Source organism: Neovison vison, chromosome 9, assembly GCF_020171115.1.
Source record: "Neovison vison isolate M4711 chromosome 9, ASM_NN_V1, whole genome shotgun sequence".
NCBI classification, from domain to species: domain Eukaryota; kingdom Metazoa; phylum Chordata; class Mammalia; order Carnivora; family Mustelidae; genus Neogale; species Neogale vison.
In genome coordinates this window covers 5,731,822-5,747,006 of record NC_058099.1, presented here as the reverse complement: position 1 = coordinate 5,747,006, position 15,185 = coordinate 5,731,822, and the positions used below count along the sequence as shown (strand labels likewise).

The 15,185-nt window shown below is 52.4% G+C and overlaps 1 protein-coding gene across 1 annotated transcript in view; it reads left to right on the top strand.

Annotated features, from left to right (window-relative positions):
* NCS1 (neuronal calcium sensor 1) overlaps window positions 1-14,684 on the top strand; it is a 50,869-nt gene extending 36,185 nt beyond the window's left edge. Inside the window, exons 4-8 of the mRNA XM_044264682.1 lie at window positions 124-202; window positions 1,354-1,442; window positions 1,770-1,847; window positions 4,192-4,309; window positions 11,006-14,684. Of these exons, the coding sequence (XP_044120617.1) occupies window positions 124-202; window positions 1,354-1,442; window positions 1,770-1,847; window positions 4,192-4,290 (345 nt within the window). The 3' untranslated portion in view covers window positions 4,291-4,309; window positions 11,006-14,684. The remainder of the gene's footprint in view (window positions 1-123; window positions 203-1,353; window positions 1,443-1,769; window positions 1,848-4,191; window positions 4,310-11,005) is intronic.
* The last annotated feature ends 501 nt before the right edge of the window (window positions 14,685-15,185 follow it).

Here is a 15,185-nt window from a genome sequence, read left to right as displayed (position 1 = left end):
CCTGGGTGTCTGTCCTTTGATTGTGGGTATCTGGTGCCTGCCGTCGCCCATCACACACCCAGGGCCCGGCCTGACCAGAGATCCAGTACTGACCGGAGCCACCCTGCCCCTCTCTCCCATCAGGACGGGCGGATTGAGTTCTCCGAGTTCATCCAGGCACTGTCGGTGACCTCAAGGGGAACCCTGGACGAGAAGCTTCGGTGTAAGTCCTGTCCCTGGGTTCCGCCAGGCAGCCCCTGGCTGGGCCCTGGCTGTTGGTCCAGGGCTGAGAGATGGCACAGATGTCCTGCCTTTATGGGTCAGAGGAGCTTCCCTGGGGGTGACCATGGAGGAGGAACACAGCTTACCGAGGCAGGGTGGACAGATGGGGCTGTCAACAGGCGTAGACGAGGACTGCAGGTAGTGTAGCCTTTGAGTTAAAAGACCCGGTTCCGGCGCTGGCGCTGTTTTGATGACCCGTCTCATTCATGCACTTACTCACTCAGCAGAGATCCACGGCCACGGCCACGGCCACGGTCCATGCTGGCAAGGCGGCCAGGGACCCACGAGAGAAGCACACAGGCAGGCGACCGCTCCTGTGGTGGTCAGTCTAGCCTGGGGACATGATTTTGAAAAATCCCATAAAACCACCACGGAGGCAGGAAAGGGAGGGTGAGCAGACCTGTGAGGGGTCAGGAGCTGCGCCTGGACGGGGGACCGCTGGCGTGGGTAGGAGGAGGGGAGAAGGTGTGTGGACCGGGAACAGCATGTGCGAGGCCCCAGGGCAGAGCGGGCAGGGGCAAAAGGGAGTCTGGAGACAGGGTGGAAAGAGCTGAGCCAGAATGCACCGCTCTCTTGGGCCTTTACGCTGCATGGCGCCGGCAACAAGAAAACAGTGGTTTCTCTTTCCTCCTTCTCCTTCTTCTTCTTCTTTTTTAGGAATAAAAGGAGGATTTTATTCTTGTAAAATCTGCCCCCACCTCACCCCATTGCGGGCATATTATTTTGTTTTCTAAGTTGACCCCTAGCAGGGAGCTCCCTGACTGCGGGAGGGGAGTGAGTTCGGTGGAGAGGAGGCTGACACTTGGGGGGGAGACCAGCTCTGCAGACCCAGAGCCCCCTTCTTTTTACTTTTAGTTCCTTTAAAAAAAAACCAAAAACACACCCCTAGTTGAAATGGTACCTGTGTCGATGTGTGTGTGTGTGTCTGCCTGTCGGTCCCTGTTTGTCCTGATGTGAATCCTATTTGCGGAGGAGTAGTGGGGCTCCCCGGCATGCTGCAGGGCTAGGGGGCTGGGGGGCGGGGCCGGGGCGGGACAGAGCCTGTCAGGCCCCGCCCCCGCCGGGTGACTCCGCCCCGCTGCTTGATCACAGGGGCCTTCAAGCTCTACGATCTGGATAACGACGGCTACATCACCAGGAACGAGATGCTGGACATTGTGGACGCCATTTACCAGATGGTGGTGAGGCCTGGGCCCTGTGGGGTAGGAGAGACAGCAGGAGCCTCATGTGTAGGGACTGGGCCTGGTCGGCCCTTAGAGGGAGTCCGCTCCCGGTTGGCAAGCAGAGGGGTCGCTGCGCATCTGTGCGGTGGCCCGCGGCTGGGGTGTCTGTGGGGCTGCGGGGGGAGGGGCAGAGCTTTCCAGGGCAGGAGGCAGAGAGGGCAGGGGTGGAGGCGGGGGAGAGCAGCCCGCACCCGGAGCCCGCCCAGATCTGGGGGCATAGTTTTGGCGGGGACCCCAAAGCCGCATGGCCAGGAGCGCAGCGCCCAGCTTGTCTGTCTCTGGCAGGGGAACACCGTGGAGCTCCCCGAGGAGGAGAACACCCCCGAGAAGAGGGTGGACCGGATCTTCGCCATGATGGACAAGGTGAGCCGCGGGTGAGGCTGGTCTTTGGCCAGCGAGGTAAGGCGTGGGGGCAGGGGTGGAGGCCCTGGGCCGCAGTGGGGGGCCGTGCAGACCCTCGGAGATGCAGAGCCGGTCCATGCAGGCCAGCAGCCATCCGTGTCAACTGTCCAGAGTTTTAAGAAAGTTAAGCCAGCACTTCTTTCCGCAGCCAGGATTCTTAACCGTTTTTACTTCTTGACGTGGACCCCTTGGGCGTACTGGAGAAGTCTCTGGGCATCTCAAATAACAGTTTTCAGCGCATCCAGTCAAGTCTATTGGATCAAAAAGGAAGTTAATGATTTTGGAATAGAGCCTTCAAAATATCTTTTAAAAGAATCTGTGATACAGCATTCTGTACGCTTCTTTATGAAGTTTAAGAAGAAGGTGTAACGGTGGGTGTCACCACCCCCCAGTTTCAAAGCGATGGCAGGCATTCGTGATGCCCGCGGTGTCTGTGATGTGCTGTGACATGGCCCGTGACCCCCACCGTTGACACAGGTCCCAGGTGCAGCTGGTTCTCTCCGGCATTGTCACCTACTAGCATCGTGGATGGAAAAGCTATATTTCAGTTACGAGTTAGTGACTAGAAAGACCTCATTTTGGGGTGCCTGGGTGGCTCAGTTGGGTAAGCGTCTGCCTTTGGCTCAGGTCATGATCCCAGGGTCCTGGGATCGAGTCCTGCATGGGGCTCCCTGCTCAGCGGGGAGTCTGCTTCTCCTTCCCCTTCTGCCTGCAGCTCTGCCTGCTTGTGCTCTCTCTTTCTCTGTCAAATAAATAAAAATCTAAAAAAAAAAAGAAAAAGAAAGAAAGACCTCATTTTTTTCCCATCTAAGTTTACAGACCTGCTGCATTCTAGCCACAGACCCCCTGGTTAAGAAATTCTTGTTTATTTTATTTTATTTTTTTTTTTAATTTTATTTATTTATTTGACAGAGATCACAAGCAGATGGAGAGGCAGGCAGAGAGAGAGAGAGGGAAGCAGGCTCCCCACTGAGCAGAGAGCCCCATGCGGGACTCGATCCCAGGACCCTGAGATCACGACCCGAGCCGAAGGCAGCGGCCCAACCCACTGAGCCACCTATCAAACTCTTTTTAAAAAGCGAAATAACTTTGTTTTTATTGGAAATTTGATATGGTGAGAGGAGGGCAGCCCAGTATTGCTCGCTTTAAATCAAAGAACACAAATTGCAGTGACAGAGGGCTTTTTTTTTTTTTTTTAAGATTTTATTTATTTGACAGAGAGAGCACAAGCAGGGGGAGTGGGAGAGGGAGAAGCAGGCTTCCCGAGAAGCAGGGAGCCCGATGGAGGGCTCAGTCCCAGAACCCTGGGATCAGGACCTGAGCCAAAGGCAGATGCTTAACCGACAGAGCCGCCCAGGCGCCCCTGACAGTGGGCAGGGTCCAGGTGCCTGCCCGGAAAGCTTGGAGCCCGAGATCAGCACATGTCAGAGAGGCAGCGAAGACCTCTAGGTTCAGACTGGGCAGATCTCTTGGCGATGATCAAAAGATGCGTCCACAGCGTGTGGAGTGGGGGTTATTGACATTGTACAGGATGGTTCGATGCTGTTTAATGGCAAGACCACACGCTCCTTAAATCTCCCTGACTCATACCTCCTTTATGTAGGGAAACCGAGCCCACCACCCACCCAGACTGGTGTAAATTCTACCTTCCCCAGTGACTAGCCATAGGATCCTGGGGTGGTGACAGAGCCTCAGTTTCCTTACCAGCAAAATGGGGATAAGAGCTGTGCCTCTTCTTAGGGCGGCCGTGAGGAGCCTCTGAGACCATGCAGGAGATGGGCAGCTCAGGGCCCGCAGTGAGCCGTCTCTCCGGGTTCTCCCGGGTTTCCTTGAGAGATGCTCCAAGACAGGGATTCTGGTCCAAATCACTGTTAGCCCGAGGGACCCACTCAAGTCCTTTTTTGTGAGCTCTGTTGGGTCTCCTGGCATCTGGTGTGGGCTGCTCTGGGAGTGGTTTAAACGCCCTTGCAAGAGTAACCCTAGAGAAATGCAGTGGGCTCTCAGCCCTTGGGGATTGACTGCCATTTATGGGAACTCATTGCAATGATAATGATAAGTATGGCGTTAGGGGCCCCCGGGGTCACGTGCCCAAGGTCACCTGGCCAGGAAGTGCCCGGGTCTCTCGGATACCCGACTCCTCCTACCAAGTGAGCCGCACTGCCTCCCTCCTGACCTAACTTTGGAAGCTCTCTCAGGGCCAGTCCTGGGATGGACTTGGGGAGCAGGGGTCCAGGGTCCAGGCCGGAGGTCCCTATCGTAGGAGTCTGGTTGTCCCTCACCTTCAGCCACCTCTCTCTGCTTGCAGAACGCCGACGGGAAGCTGACCCTGCAGGAGTTCCAGGAAGGATCGAAGGCAGACCCTTCCATTGTGCAGGCCCTGTCCCTCTATGATGGGCTGGTATAGTCCAGGGCCCAGAGCCGGGGTGAGTGGAGGGGGACCTGGGGCGGGGGGGAAGCCAGTCACAGGACACTTGGGATTCACTGGGTCTTCTGGGGGTCCTTGGGGCCTGTCCAGTTGGAGCTGAGCTGGTAGGAGGTGGCCTGGAGCTGGAGGTCCAATCAGCTACAGCCCCTCCCTCTGTCTTTGTCATTTTTATACGCCCCAATTCGGCCCGAGAGTTTTCTTAAGTAGAAATGTCCCTGGATTGGAAATGCTTTGAAAAGCACAGTTGTTGGGAGGCGGCAGGGTGGGGAGCGAGGGCTGTGTGGGCCCTCCGTGTGTGGCCCGTGGAAGCCCTGAGTGAGCCCCGGGTCCCTTGCTCTGTAGCTCAGATACAGTTTCTGTTTCATCCAGTCAAGTTTGCTGGACGTGCTGAGTTGTAGCACCCGGAGAGGCCTCTGTGGCCACAAGAGGACTGTCTCCCTTTGTCTTCTTGATTCTCCCCTACCTCTTTTGTCTGCCTCCTCTCTGTTCTGTCCTCCGTGCTGTGTGTGAGGAATGGGGGGGTTGACTGCCCCCACAAGGTCATTCTTAAAGGGCCTTCTGGTGGATGGACAAGGCGTTCCCTCAGTGTGCATCTGGGGAGGATTGTGGGACATAGGTTATGTGTGCATTGCCTCCACTAGAGGCCACTCGAGTGTTCCCATGTGGCCCCCCATTTTGGACCCTGCTAGCACTGTCTCAGAGTTCCAGTTCCCCCGCAGCCCAGCCAATGCTGGATATTCCCTGTTTTTGACATTTCACACATTTTGGGGTGTGTGTCATGATGGCTTGTAATTTTAGCTTGCCTTTCTCTGGTGAGCATGGACGTTGGGGACCAAACCCTTTTAGGAAGTACCATCTTAGTTATCTGTTGCTGAATGCTAGGTTACCTCAAAACAGGCACTGAAAAGATCGGACATTAGGAATTTGGGCACAGCTTAGCTGGGGGCCTTTGGCTTGAGGTCTGTCATGAGGACATAGTCGAGCTGTCAGCCAGGTGACCAGCCATCCCCGTTTCCCCGGGACTGTCCCAGGTTTAGCACCAAGAGACTCAAGTTCTGGGAAACTCCTCAGCCTCAGGTAACCTAGATCAGCCTCAGCTGCTGGCCAGGGCTGCGGTGTCATCTGAAGTCTTGGTGGGGGACACCCACTTCCAAGCTCACTCATTTGGATCAGCAGCCTTGGTCACTGTGGGGACTTCTGCATGGGGCTGCTGGCTTCCAACAGGGTGAGCTTCCCAGGAGGGGGGGAGAGTGAGAACCCGAATTGCAGGCATCCATCTTTTCATAACCTGATCTTGGAAGTGACCCTCTCATTGTTTTTTTTTTTTTCAGGAGTGCCTGGGATACATTAAGCTATGTGCATTTCTATATAGATTTTAGGATCAATGTATCCATCTCTATACACACATATGCACACAGATTGGGATTGAGTTGAATCAACAGTTCAGTTTGGGGGAGAATTGGCATCTTTGTTGTGTGGAGTGTTCCAATCCATGAACATGGTATATCCATTCATTTAGGTCTTAAATATTTTTCTTCTAGGACATTTTATTGATTTCAGCTAGAAGGTCTTTCACATCTTATGATGGATTTATCACTAGATAGTCAATGTTTTTTTTAAATTGTATTTCCCGTTTATTTCTGGTTTCTAGAAATTCAGTTGGTTTTTGTTTATTAATGATATATCTAATGGTCCTGCTAACATCACTTATCAAATCTAAGAACATACCTTCAATTCTTTGGGACTGTCTATGCTTTATTTCTTCCTCTCTTGTCCTTCCGCCATCTTTTTCTTTGTCCTGCTTCCTTGCACTGGCTGGGCCTTCCAGTGCAGTGTCACTTAGGAGTAGGGATGGTGAACATTCTTGTCTTACTCCTGGTCTTGCAGGATAGCTTTCAATAATTCACTATTAGTTAGATTAGTTAAGTTACAGTTAGTCCAATAACTATCATTAGAATGTCTGGTATAGGTCTTCTGTTGATAGGTTTTATCAGATTTAGAAAGTTTCCTTTTCTAGTTCACCAGGAGTTGTTTTTATTTATGTTCATTTGTTTTAAGCAATTACTACACCCCACGTGGGGCTTGAACTCACAACCCTGAGATCTTCCAACTGAGCCAGCCAGGGACTCCTCCTAGGAGTTGTTTTTTTTTTTTTTTTTTTTTTTAATAGCCCTGGAGAGTGTTGAGTTTTATAAAAGAAAATTTGTGCAACTATCAAAATGTTCATATGCTTCTTCTCCCTTTTTGCGTGTTAACCTAATGAATAGCACTGATTGGTTTCTGAATGCTGAGCCTCCCTTGCATTCTTAGAATAAACTCCACTTCCACTATGATGTGTTAGCCTTTTTACATATCATCAGATTTGATTTGCTGATGCTTTATTTCAGGGGCTTCTGCTGTTCTGAGGCTTCTATGAGGCAGCTGCTGCTGTTGATGAATTTACACAAGAAATCCTTTTCCATTGAAGAGACCTTAGACAACATGTTGAAATAGAACACAAAAAGTTTATTTTTAAAAACCTTCATGTATAACCCAGATATAACCACTGTGAGCATTTTGGGTCTAGAGTGATTCAAAAGGAATGGAACACTCACAAAAACTTAATACTCAGTAACTGGGTCACTTGGGGATATGTAATCAAACCAATTTCTAAAGGAATCATCCTAGTTGTTTCTCTGATCTTAGAAGCACTCGGTATGTGGCTCTGAGCCCCACGGTGTGTATGATCCATTGTCTCATTTCCCAGAAGCTTCTTTTGTGTATTACCACCAATGGCCTCCTTGGCAGCTGTCCTGTGACATGCTGCTTTGTCTCCCGCAGGCCATGGAAAAAGTGGTACAAACATAGGTTCTTGATATATCCACCCCCCAGAAAAACTCACACAGTGTCACTAATTTCTTTATGGTGCACGATTATTTTTCAATCACCCTTATTGTTTCTGCCTTACGTTTTTTTATGAACACATATGTGTTTGTATTTCCTCAGCCACAATGAATTCATAACCATATGTTGTTGGCTGTTTTTTTTCTTTTTTTTATGAACAACTTATAGGAAACATTTATGTTTTCTTTTGGAGACTCAACACTTAGAAAAGTTTTTTTTTTTTTTTTTTTTTTAAGAGAGAGAGAGAGCACACAGGAGTTGGGGGAAGGAGCAGAGGCAAAGGGAGAGAGAGAATCTCAGGCAGGCTCCAGCCCAGTGTGGAGCCTGATGCAGGGCTCGATCTCATGACCTTGCCACGATCATGACCTGAGCCAAAGTCAGAAGTCAGATGCTTAACCAACTGAGCCACCCAGGCACTCCAAGAAAAGAAATCTGTAGTGCCTTTTACCCAACTTGGCACAAAGTTCATGTCACGCTGTGTCTTCATGGGCTTTCCCTAACACCATGTATGGAGACATCCACCTGAGTGTCAACCGCAACATGGTGGCCAAGGAGATGTGACTTTATTTCCATGACAAGCTTTTCAGACAGCCTTTCTTTCTTTTTTTTTTTTTTTTAAGATTTTATTTATTTATTTGACAGGTAGAGATTACAAGTAGGCTGAGAGGCAGGCAGAGAGAGAGGAGGAAGCAGGCTCCCCATTGAGCAGAGAGCCTGATGCGGGGCTCGATCCCAGGACCCTGGGATCATGACCTGAGCCAAAGGCAGAGGCTTTAACCCACTGAGCCACCCAAGCGCCCCCCCAGACAGCCTTTCTATAGCTCGTCTCCAAAATTGCACTCTTCCTTTTCTCAGGCTTGTCCTAGAACCTACTGTGTAGTAATTATATCCAACATGTGTTCTATCATTTTGGTAATGGATTTGCCTTCTCAGATTCCTAATGTATCCTAATTGTTAGATAAGTTACTGTTACATAATTCACGGAGACACCCCAAAACGGTGATCCTGTTTTCTATATCAGAAAAAAGGTGGTTTGAGACAATTGTTTTTAATAGTTGCATAGTATTCTGTTGTATAGCTGGGCCATAATTTATAGAGTCCTGTGCTGCGGGACGCTTGAAATCTTGAAGTGGATTTTTTTTAAAACTTCATATTCACAAGCAGTGGTGGAGCGAATAGTGTAATATCCCACTACTGACCACCCTCCTTCAGAATCACCAATTTGCCACCAGTCTTGTATGGTCTATACCCTCCCTATGCATTTTGCAGTTACTCTGAAGCAAATTCAAGACATTCTGTCATTTCATATGTAAATATTTCAAAATGTATTCCTGAAAGATATTGATCCTTTCCAAAATCCATAATAGTAGAAAAATCCATACTAATGCCTTACTACCCCCCAACCCCGGCCTGAGGCTGGCATTCCCATTTCCTGTTACCTCGCGGGTTTTGTTTATTGGAATCAGAATCTGAGTAAATGCCATCCGTAGCAATTGGCCGATAGATCTCTCAAATTTATTTTAGTCTGTGTTTCCCCTTTGCTCTTTGGCTTGCTGAACATGTCGAGAAACATGTTCCGTAGAGTCGTCCGTCTGGGGTTTACGGTTGGTGCCCCCATGGTGGTTCTCACATGTTCTTCGGTTCCCTGTACTTCCTGGATCTACAGGCTTGTCTGGCCCTCAGTCTGGTTGTTGTTTGTTGAGAACACCTCCCAAGTGGGGCTGTGTGTGTCCACCAGGTAGCTCGTGAGGTCTGGTGACACCAGCAGGCACTGGTGATGACGACTTCATTCATTCATTCTGTAGCTGACGTCCTAAAGTGGTCTGTCCATTGTCGGTGGCTTAGTTGCTTCTACGCAGGAAATCCTCCCCTCGTCAACTCTCTGGTTACTCCAAAGCCTACTTTTTTATTATTATTATTTTTTAAGATTTTATTTATTTATTTGAGAGAGAGAGACAGTGAGTGAGAGCATGAGCGAGGAGAAGGTCAGAGAGCGAAGCAGACTCCCCATGGAGCTGGGAGCCCGATGCGGGACTCGATCCCGGGACTCCAGGATCACGCCCTGAGCCGAAGGCAGTCGTCCAACCAACTGAGCCACCCAGGCGTCCCCAAAGCCTACTTTTTTAACTGGAAAGACAGGATAGATACTCAATTCTTCCTCCTTTTCAGTTTCCAGAAGGAGTCGGTTTCCCAACGTCATTTTGAGGTGACCGGTGGCTTTTTTTTTTCTTTTTTAAACATACAATCATGAATTCATGGATTTAAATGCATTTCATGAGTCTCCCCACGTTTGCAGTTTTAGCCACAACACTGCAGATCACAAGGGTTCGCAGACTGCCACAGAAGGCAAAGCTTGTGATTGGACACTCAGCCAAGTGCCCCAGGGTTGGCATGGGAACGAAAGGCTGAGAGGCTTTTCCCTGAGTGACTCCTCCCTCCACCACGGTGGCCCCCGATTCTGGTCCCATGGGGCCTTGCTGTTCCCCCACGGCCCCCGCCCCCTAGCTTCCGACTGACCCAGATGATGCTTTCAGGTCATGTCCCACAGATCTGGGAAGTGGCCCCTTTTGGATCAGACACCTACGCCCGCGCAGTCAAGAGAGCAGAGACGTGCGATTTAAGTGGAGCAGGTTACGGAAAGGATCTGTGGATGGCGGAGACGCTGACAGACAGGACGGCTCTCCGTGCCTTTTTTCAAAAATAGATCAAGGCGAAATTCACCTAACTTAAAATGAACCATTTTGTTTTTTAAAAAATTTTTTAAAAATATTAATTTATTTTAAGGAGGCTCCACACCAGATGTGAGGCTTGAACGCAGAACCCTGAGATCAAGAGTCATATACTCTAGTGACGGAGCCAGCAGGACGCCCCATCTCAGAGGGGCAGTGTGGGTTCCAATGAACCATTTTCAAATGAGCCATTCAGTGGCATTTCGTACATTCACGACGACGTGCAAGCGTCCCCTCTGTCTAGTTCCAAAACATCTGTATCCCTCCAAAATCAGATGCCATATCCACTAAGGGGATCCCTAAGAGTGGAAATGTTGGCTCCTGGGCTAACTCTGTAGTTAGCGTTTTGAAGAACCCTCACTGGTTTTCATGCAGCCACACCGTTTTGCCTCCTCGGCAGCAAGGGTGTTGGTCCCCGTTTCTCCACATGCTCTCCAACACTTGCTACTTCCCCGTGTTCGGGGAGAGCCATCCTAGTGGGTGTGAAGTGGGGTCTTAGGGTGTTCTTTGCCCTTCCCTGCTGACTCAGCCCACTGAGCTTCTAGGCCACGCCACGCGTTGGTTCTCAACAGTTGTCCGTCACGTGATGCTCGGGCTGTGTCCCGGGTGTCCGGCCAGCTCCCCGCTGGGACGCTGACTTTGCTCCCTTCCTTTTTATTCTCCTGTTATAGGTAAAATTAAAAAAAAAATTTTTTTAATTTTTATTTTTAAAAATTTTATTTAATTGACAGAGAGAGAGGGAGAGAGAGAGCACAGGTAGGGCGAGCAGCAGACAGAGGGAGAGGGAGAAAGAAGCAGACCCCTGCTGAGCAGGGAGCCCGACTCGGGACTCGGTTTCAGGACCCCAGGATCATGACCTGAGCCAAAGGCAGATGCTTAACCAACAGAGCCACCCAGGCGCCCCCACCTGATCTATTTCTGAAGGATAAATACCGAAAGGTGGATCAGAGGGTGCGCCCCTTAAATTTCAGGACTTCTGACAGAATGCCACCCCGCCCCCTTGCTGACTCTCCCCCCAGCCCTGTGGGGGTGCGTCCCTGGCAGCCAGCTCTGGGCCTGTCTCACCTTCTCGTGTCTTCCAGATGCCTGGGAACCATTCACCTCCTCTGAGCCGTGAGGCCCCCTCCGCCCCAACACCGCCCTCCTGTGTCCACCCAGCCTTTCTCCGCATCCACAGCCGGCCTGGCTGCCCTAGAACCGCGAGGCCCGGCTCTCCTCCCCGCTGCCCTGCACCCACCGCCGCCTGAAGCCACCGGCTCCGATCGCCGACCACCTCTGCTTGTCCAGAAACCGACACGGAACGGAAAAGGCTCGAGCCTTCTGCAAAACCAAGGACTCGGCTGCTTCGCGGGCAGCCTCTGGGTCCCTCCCGCTCTCCTGTGCGTGTGCTTTTGTTTTTTATTTCAAACAGACCTTGAAAAAGAAACAAAAAACAAAAAACAAAACTACCTTCTGTCCTAGAAGGTGCAGACTGACAGATGGGGAGAAGGCTACCTTTGCGTTGACCTCAGAGAACACTGCCTCACGCCTCGGCCGTCCTTCGGCAGCCGGAGAGGCCACGGGGAGTCAGGGCCACGGCCACGGTGCGCTCGGGGTGTCGGGGTGGGGTGGGGAGGGGGCCCGCCGGATTACCGCTCTTGGTTGTCCCATCCTCGAGCAGTGGAAACCCCCTGCGTGGCTAGGATGATTCATGATGAGAATGATTTTTTGGTGTGATAACAGTATTGTGCTTTTTGTGGGGAAAGTGAGTTTTTTTTATACATATAGAATTGATATCTTTTATTTATTGGTTGTTAACTGTTGCTGCTGCCTCATGTGTCCAAAGCTCCCAGGGATGCGGGGCCTACCGTTTACATGTGCACGCCCTTGCCCCCTGCCCACCTGTGCTTGGGAGGATGGTGGCCGGCAGCGGCCAAGAAGCCAAAAAACTTTGTCTCTCTCTCTCTCTCTTTTTTTTTTTTTTCCCAGATACTGTGCTTGATGTGTGGAGAGGGGGAAGGGTAGGTCTCTTAAATGGCTGATGCACTGTTTGCCCCCCACCCCCAGCCCGAATGCTTCCTCTTGAACCCCTTTTCTCTGCTTCCTGTCCACGCTCCCCATCCTGTGTTCTCCTCTGAGTCCACAGCATCTTTTCTGAGGACGAACAGGGGACATCTTTTGGTTTCGCAACTCTTGCTTTGGTGTTTGCCGCAGCATGGGGCCTCGGAGCCGGCGAAGGAGGACTGGGTACCTTAGGGAAGGGGAGGCGGGCACTCTCTGCAAGCACGTGAGCAGAAGGAAGGGCTCCTTCTCCCTCCGCGGTGGATATTTTGAAAACCGTCACTTAGTTCTCTGCCACTTGCTTTTCTGCCTGCCTGCCTTGTCCAGGGGACCACAGAGCATCCTCCTTCCCTTCCGTCTCTCAGCTCAGACGCTGGGAGGGAGGGCAGGAGAGAAGGGCCGCAGGCAGTCCCCTTCAGTAGTGACCGCTCCTAGGGCCTGTGGCCCCCATGTGCTCATAGGAAGCTTCTAACCCCACCAGTCACTGAGACAGGATAGCCCAAGAGCTGCCACCAGGAAAGCCAGATGACTTCAGGCCAGAGGCTGGAAGGCTGCGGCCGGCCCTGCTATGTGATTGTGGGCAGCCCCAGCCTCTCTGGGCCCCAGCTACCCGAGCTGCAAAGCCAGGAGGGCTTGGGCTGCTTGATCTGGAAGGACCTCCTCCATGCCGACGCTGTAGAACTGTAAACCTGGGCTTTTTACGGTTTATGATTTTGCGGTCGTGGCTAAGTTCGCCAGAGTCCAGCAGACACGGGAACGGCCTGAGTCACTATTTTGTCTCTTGGCACAAGTCTCTGGGGATATGGCATTTGTGGTGTGTGGGGTCAGACGACCTACCTGGATCTCTTTGCAGTTCTTCCTGGTCCCTCCTAGACTCTTGGTCTAGAACTTTTTGGCCAAGAACCTCATCAAAGGAAGGCTTCTGGGGTGGGAAACAGCCTCCCTCAGTCCAGATCTGACTCCAGAATTCCTGCTTCTTTGCAAAGTCAGCAGCCTGTCCTCTCCCTGCTTACCCCAGCCCCAGGAGAGGAAAAGCTGGCCCTTGGTTCTCACTTTGAATTGTCCTTGGTCTTCACTTTGCACTTTCCCAGGAGGCCAGAGTGTCTGCTAATTAACCCAGAGCACGGCTCGGCCAGCGTGGGGCTTGCATGTCCGTTCCCGCGGGCCAGACTGCTCAGCTTGTCCCAGACTCCCTTCTTGCTCAGCAGAACCCGTGGCTGTCCTCCACCTCCACGGGGAGCCCCCAGATTCCACGGGTACCAGGACCGCTTTCATTTTCACAGGCGACTTTGTAGGTGGGGTCCCTCCAGGCCCCCGCGGTCACCTTCCTGCTCAGGCCACTGGCTCAGAAGCCCCAGGACTCCCCACCTGATCCCAGCTCTGATCTAGGAACCTAGGGCAGGAGATTGACTTGCTGGCTTGGGGCTGGAGTTGGGGAGAGGGAGGCCCTTCCCCATGTCACATTTCTTCTCTGGCTCCTGCCTGAGCCTCGATTTGCCTCTGTGGCCCAGTGGGGAGGAGCTGTCGAGTAGCCTGTGCTAGAGGCATCATCTTGGTAAGGGACTTGTAGCTCAGAATCACCCAGGGTTACCCATGTGGAGCCCCCCCAGCCCCCACTCCCCCACCCCCTCAGACATCCATAGAGCATCTGCCTATGAGGCTTTCCTCCCACCTTCTTGCCCTCTGTCCTGGTTTGGAGCCATGGGTATGGCTTTTGGCCTTAACAGGTGTTCTGTGGACCCATGGCTCAGGCGCACCTTGGGTCCATGCCCTGGGACAGCCCGGAGCCCCTGGAAGGGCCAGTCTTCTTCCTGGTGGGGTGCTGGACACTGGCCATTTGTGCCCATCATTGCTGGGCAGGGACAGTTCTGTCCCCTTCTCTCACCACGCCTCTAGATCTGGAATCCTGAGCAGCTGTGCGCCTCTGTCCCCAGCAGCGATTTCCACCCGAGGCCCAGGGCGGTCACATGCTGCTCTCTTGGGGTTCCAGACCCACTGGTGGCCAGGCTCTCCGTCCCTCTGCTGACCCTAGCAGCGGCCCTGGCCTCTTCCTCACAGCGTCCCCTCCCCACTCTGTGTTGATGGCACCGAGGAGAATGCCAGAGTTCCTGGTAATGTAACCAGGCAACATTCTGAGTAACGTCTAGGAAAACATGTGTGTCCTCCTTTCCCCTGAAATGCTTTTCTGTTTGACAGCCAACTTCCTAGACGACAGGCACACCTGGGCTTTCGGAAACCTGTCTTTCCTCTAAGGGTAAGAAGGTTGGGGGTACCCTGGCCCCCCGGGAGAGGCAGCCTCTCCCTGGAGAAAAGCCCACTGCAAGCCCTGCGCAAAGGTACCCCGTTCCCAGCGCAGCCCTGCCTCGGAGTCAGGGGAATCCAAGGGGACGCAGGCGCGCCCCCTGGTGGCGGAGAGCTGCAAAGGCATGTGAGCCCCTCCCCCCGGCCCCCAACTGGCCAAACAGGAGCTTGGAGGGGGCCAGCTGGGCGGGAGCAGAGGAGGGGGCTTCGATCTCACCTGGGCTCTGGGCTTCAGCCGGTATTATCGGCAGCGTTTCTCCCAGATGCCCCCTCTTCTAAGTCTCCCTCCCGGGGATAGCAAGTTAATTAGCATAAGGGCACCGTGATGGGAAGCCTTGCCCTCTACCCATTTTTTTTAATATCTGCGGAATAAACCCAATGGTTGATTTTTGAATGAATAAAAGGCTTTTGTTGAATAAACAGCTGGTCCCATCTTCTGTCTTGGCATCTAGGTTCAGGCTCTGTCTACCGCCCGGAACTGGGACAAACACAGATACCCTCCAGCCCTCCCTTCCCTCCCCTCCCCCTTGTCCCGAAGCGTGTACATTTCCATTTTCCCCACGTCTTTGCAAGGGTCTTTGCAGGGGCCCGGGGCTCCACGGAGGGCCATATGCTCCCTGTCTGACTCAGAGACCAGCTTTCTCTGAGACTCGGGGCAAGTGGCTCCTTGTTCAGTTCCTCTGTCCCTCGGATGGGAGCAGGGGTCTGCTCAGCTCCCCCGCCCCCCCCCCCCGCCCCAGGGGGCCAAGCAAGGAGTGGAGAGCAGAAGGAGCATGGGGCTCAGAGCACCTTGCAGAGGTGGAAGGCCCTGGGGCGTCCTGGCGCCCCGACCGGGTGCCTGCAACTTTGTAAAGGAATTTGGGCAACTCTTAACCAAAAAAAAAAAAAAGTGCAATGTTTCCTGGCTATGGTTGTTTTCTT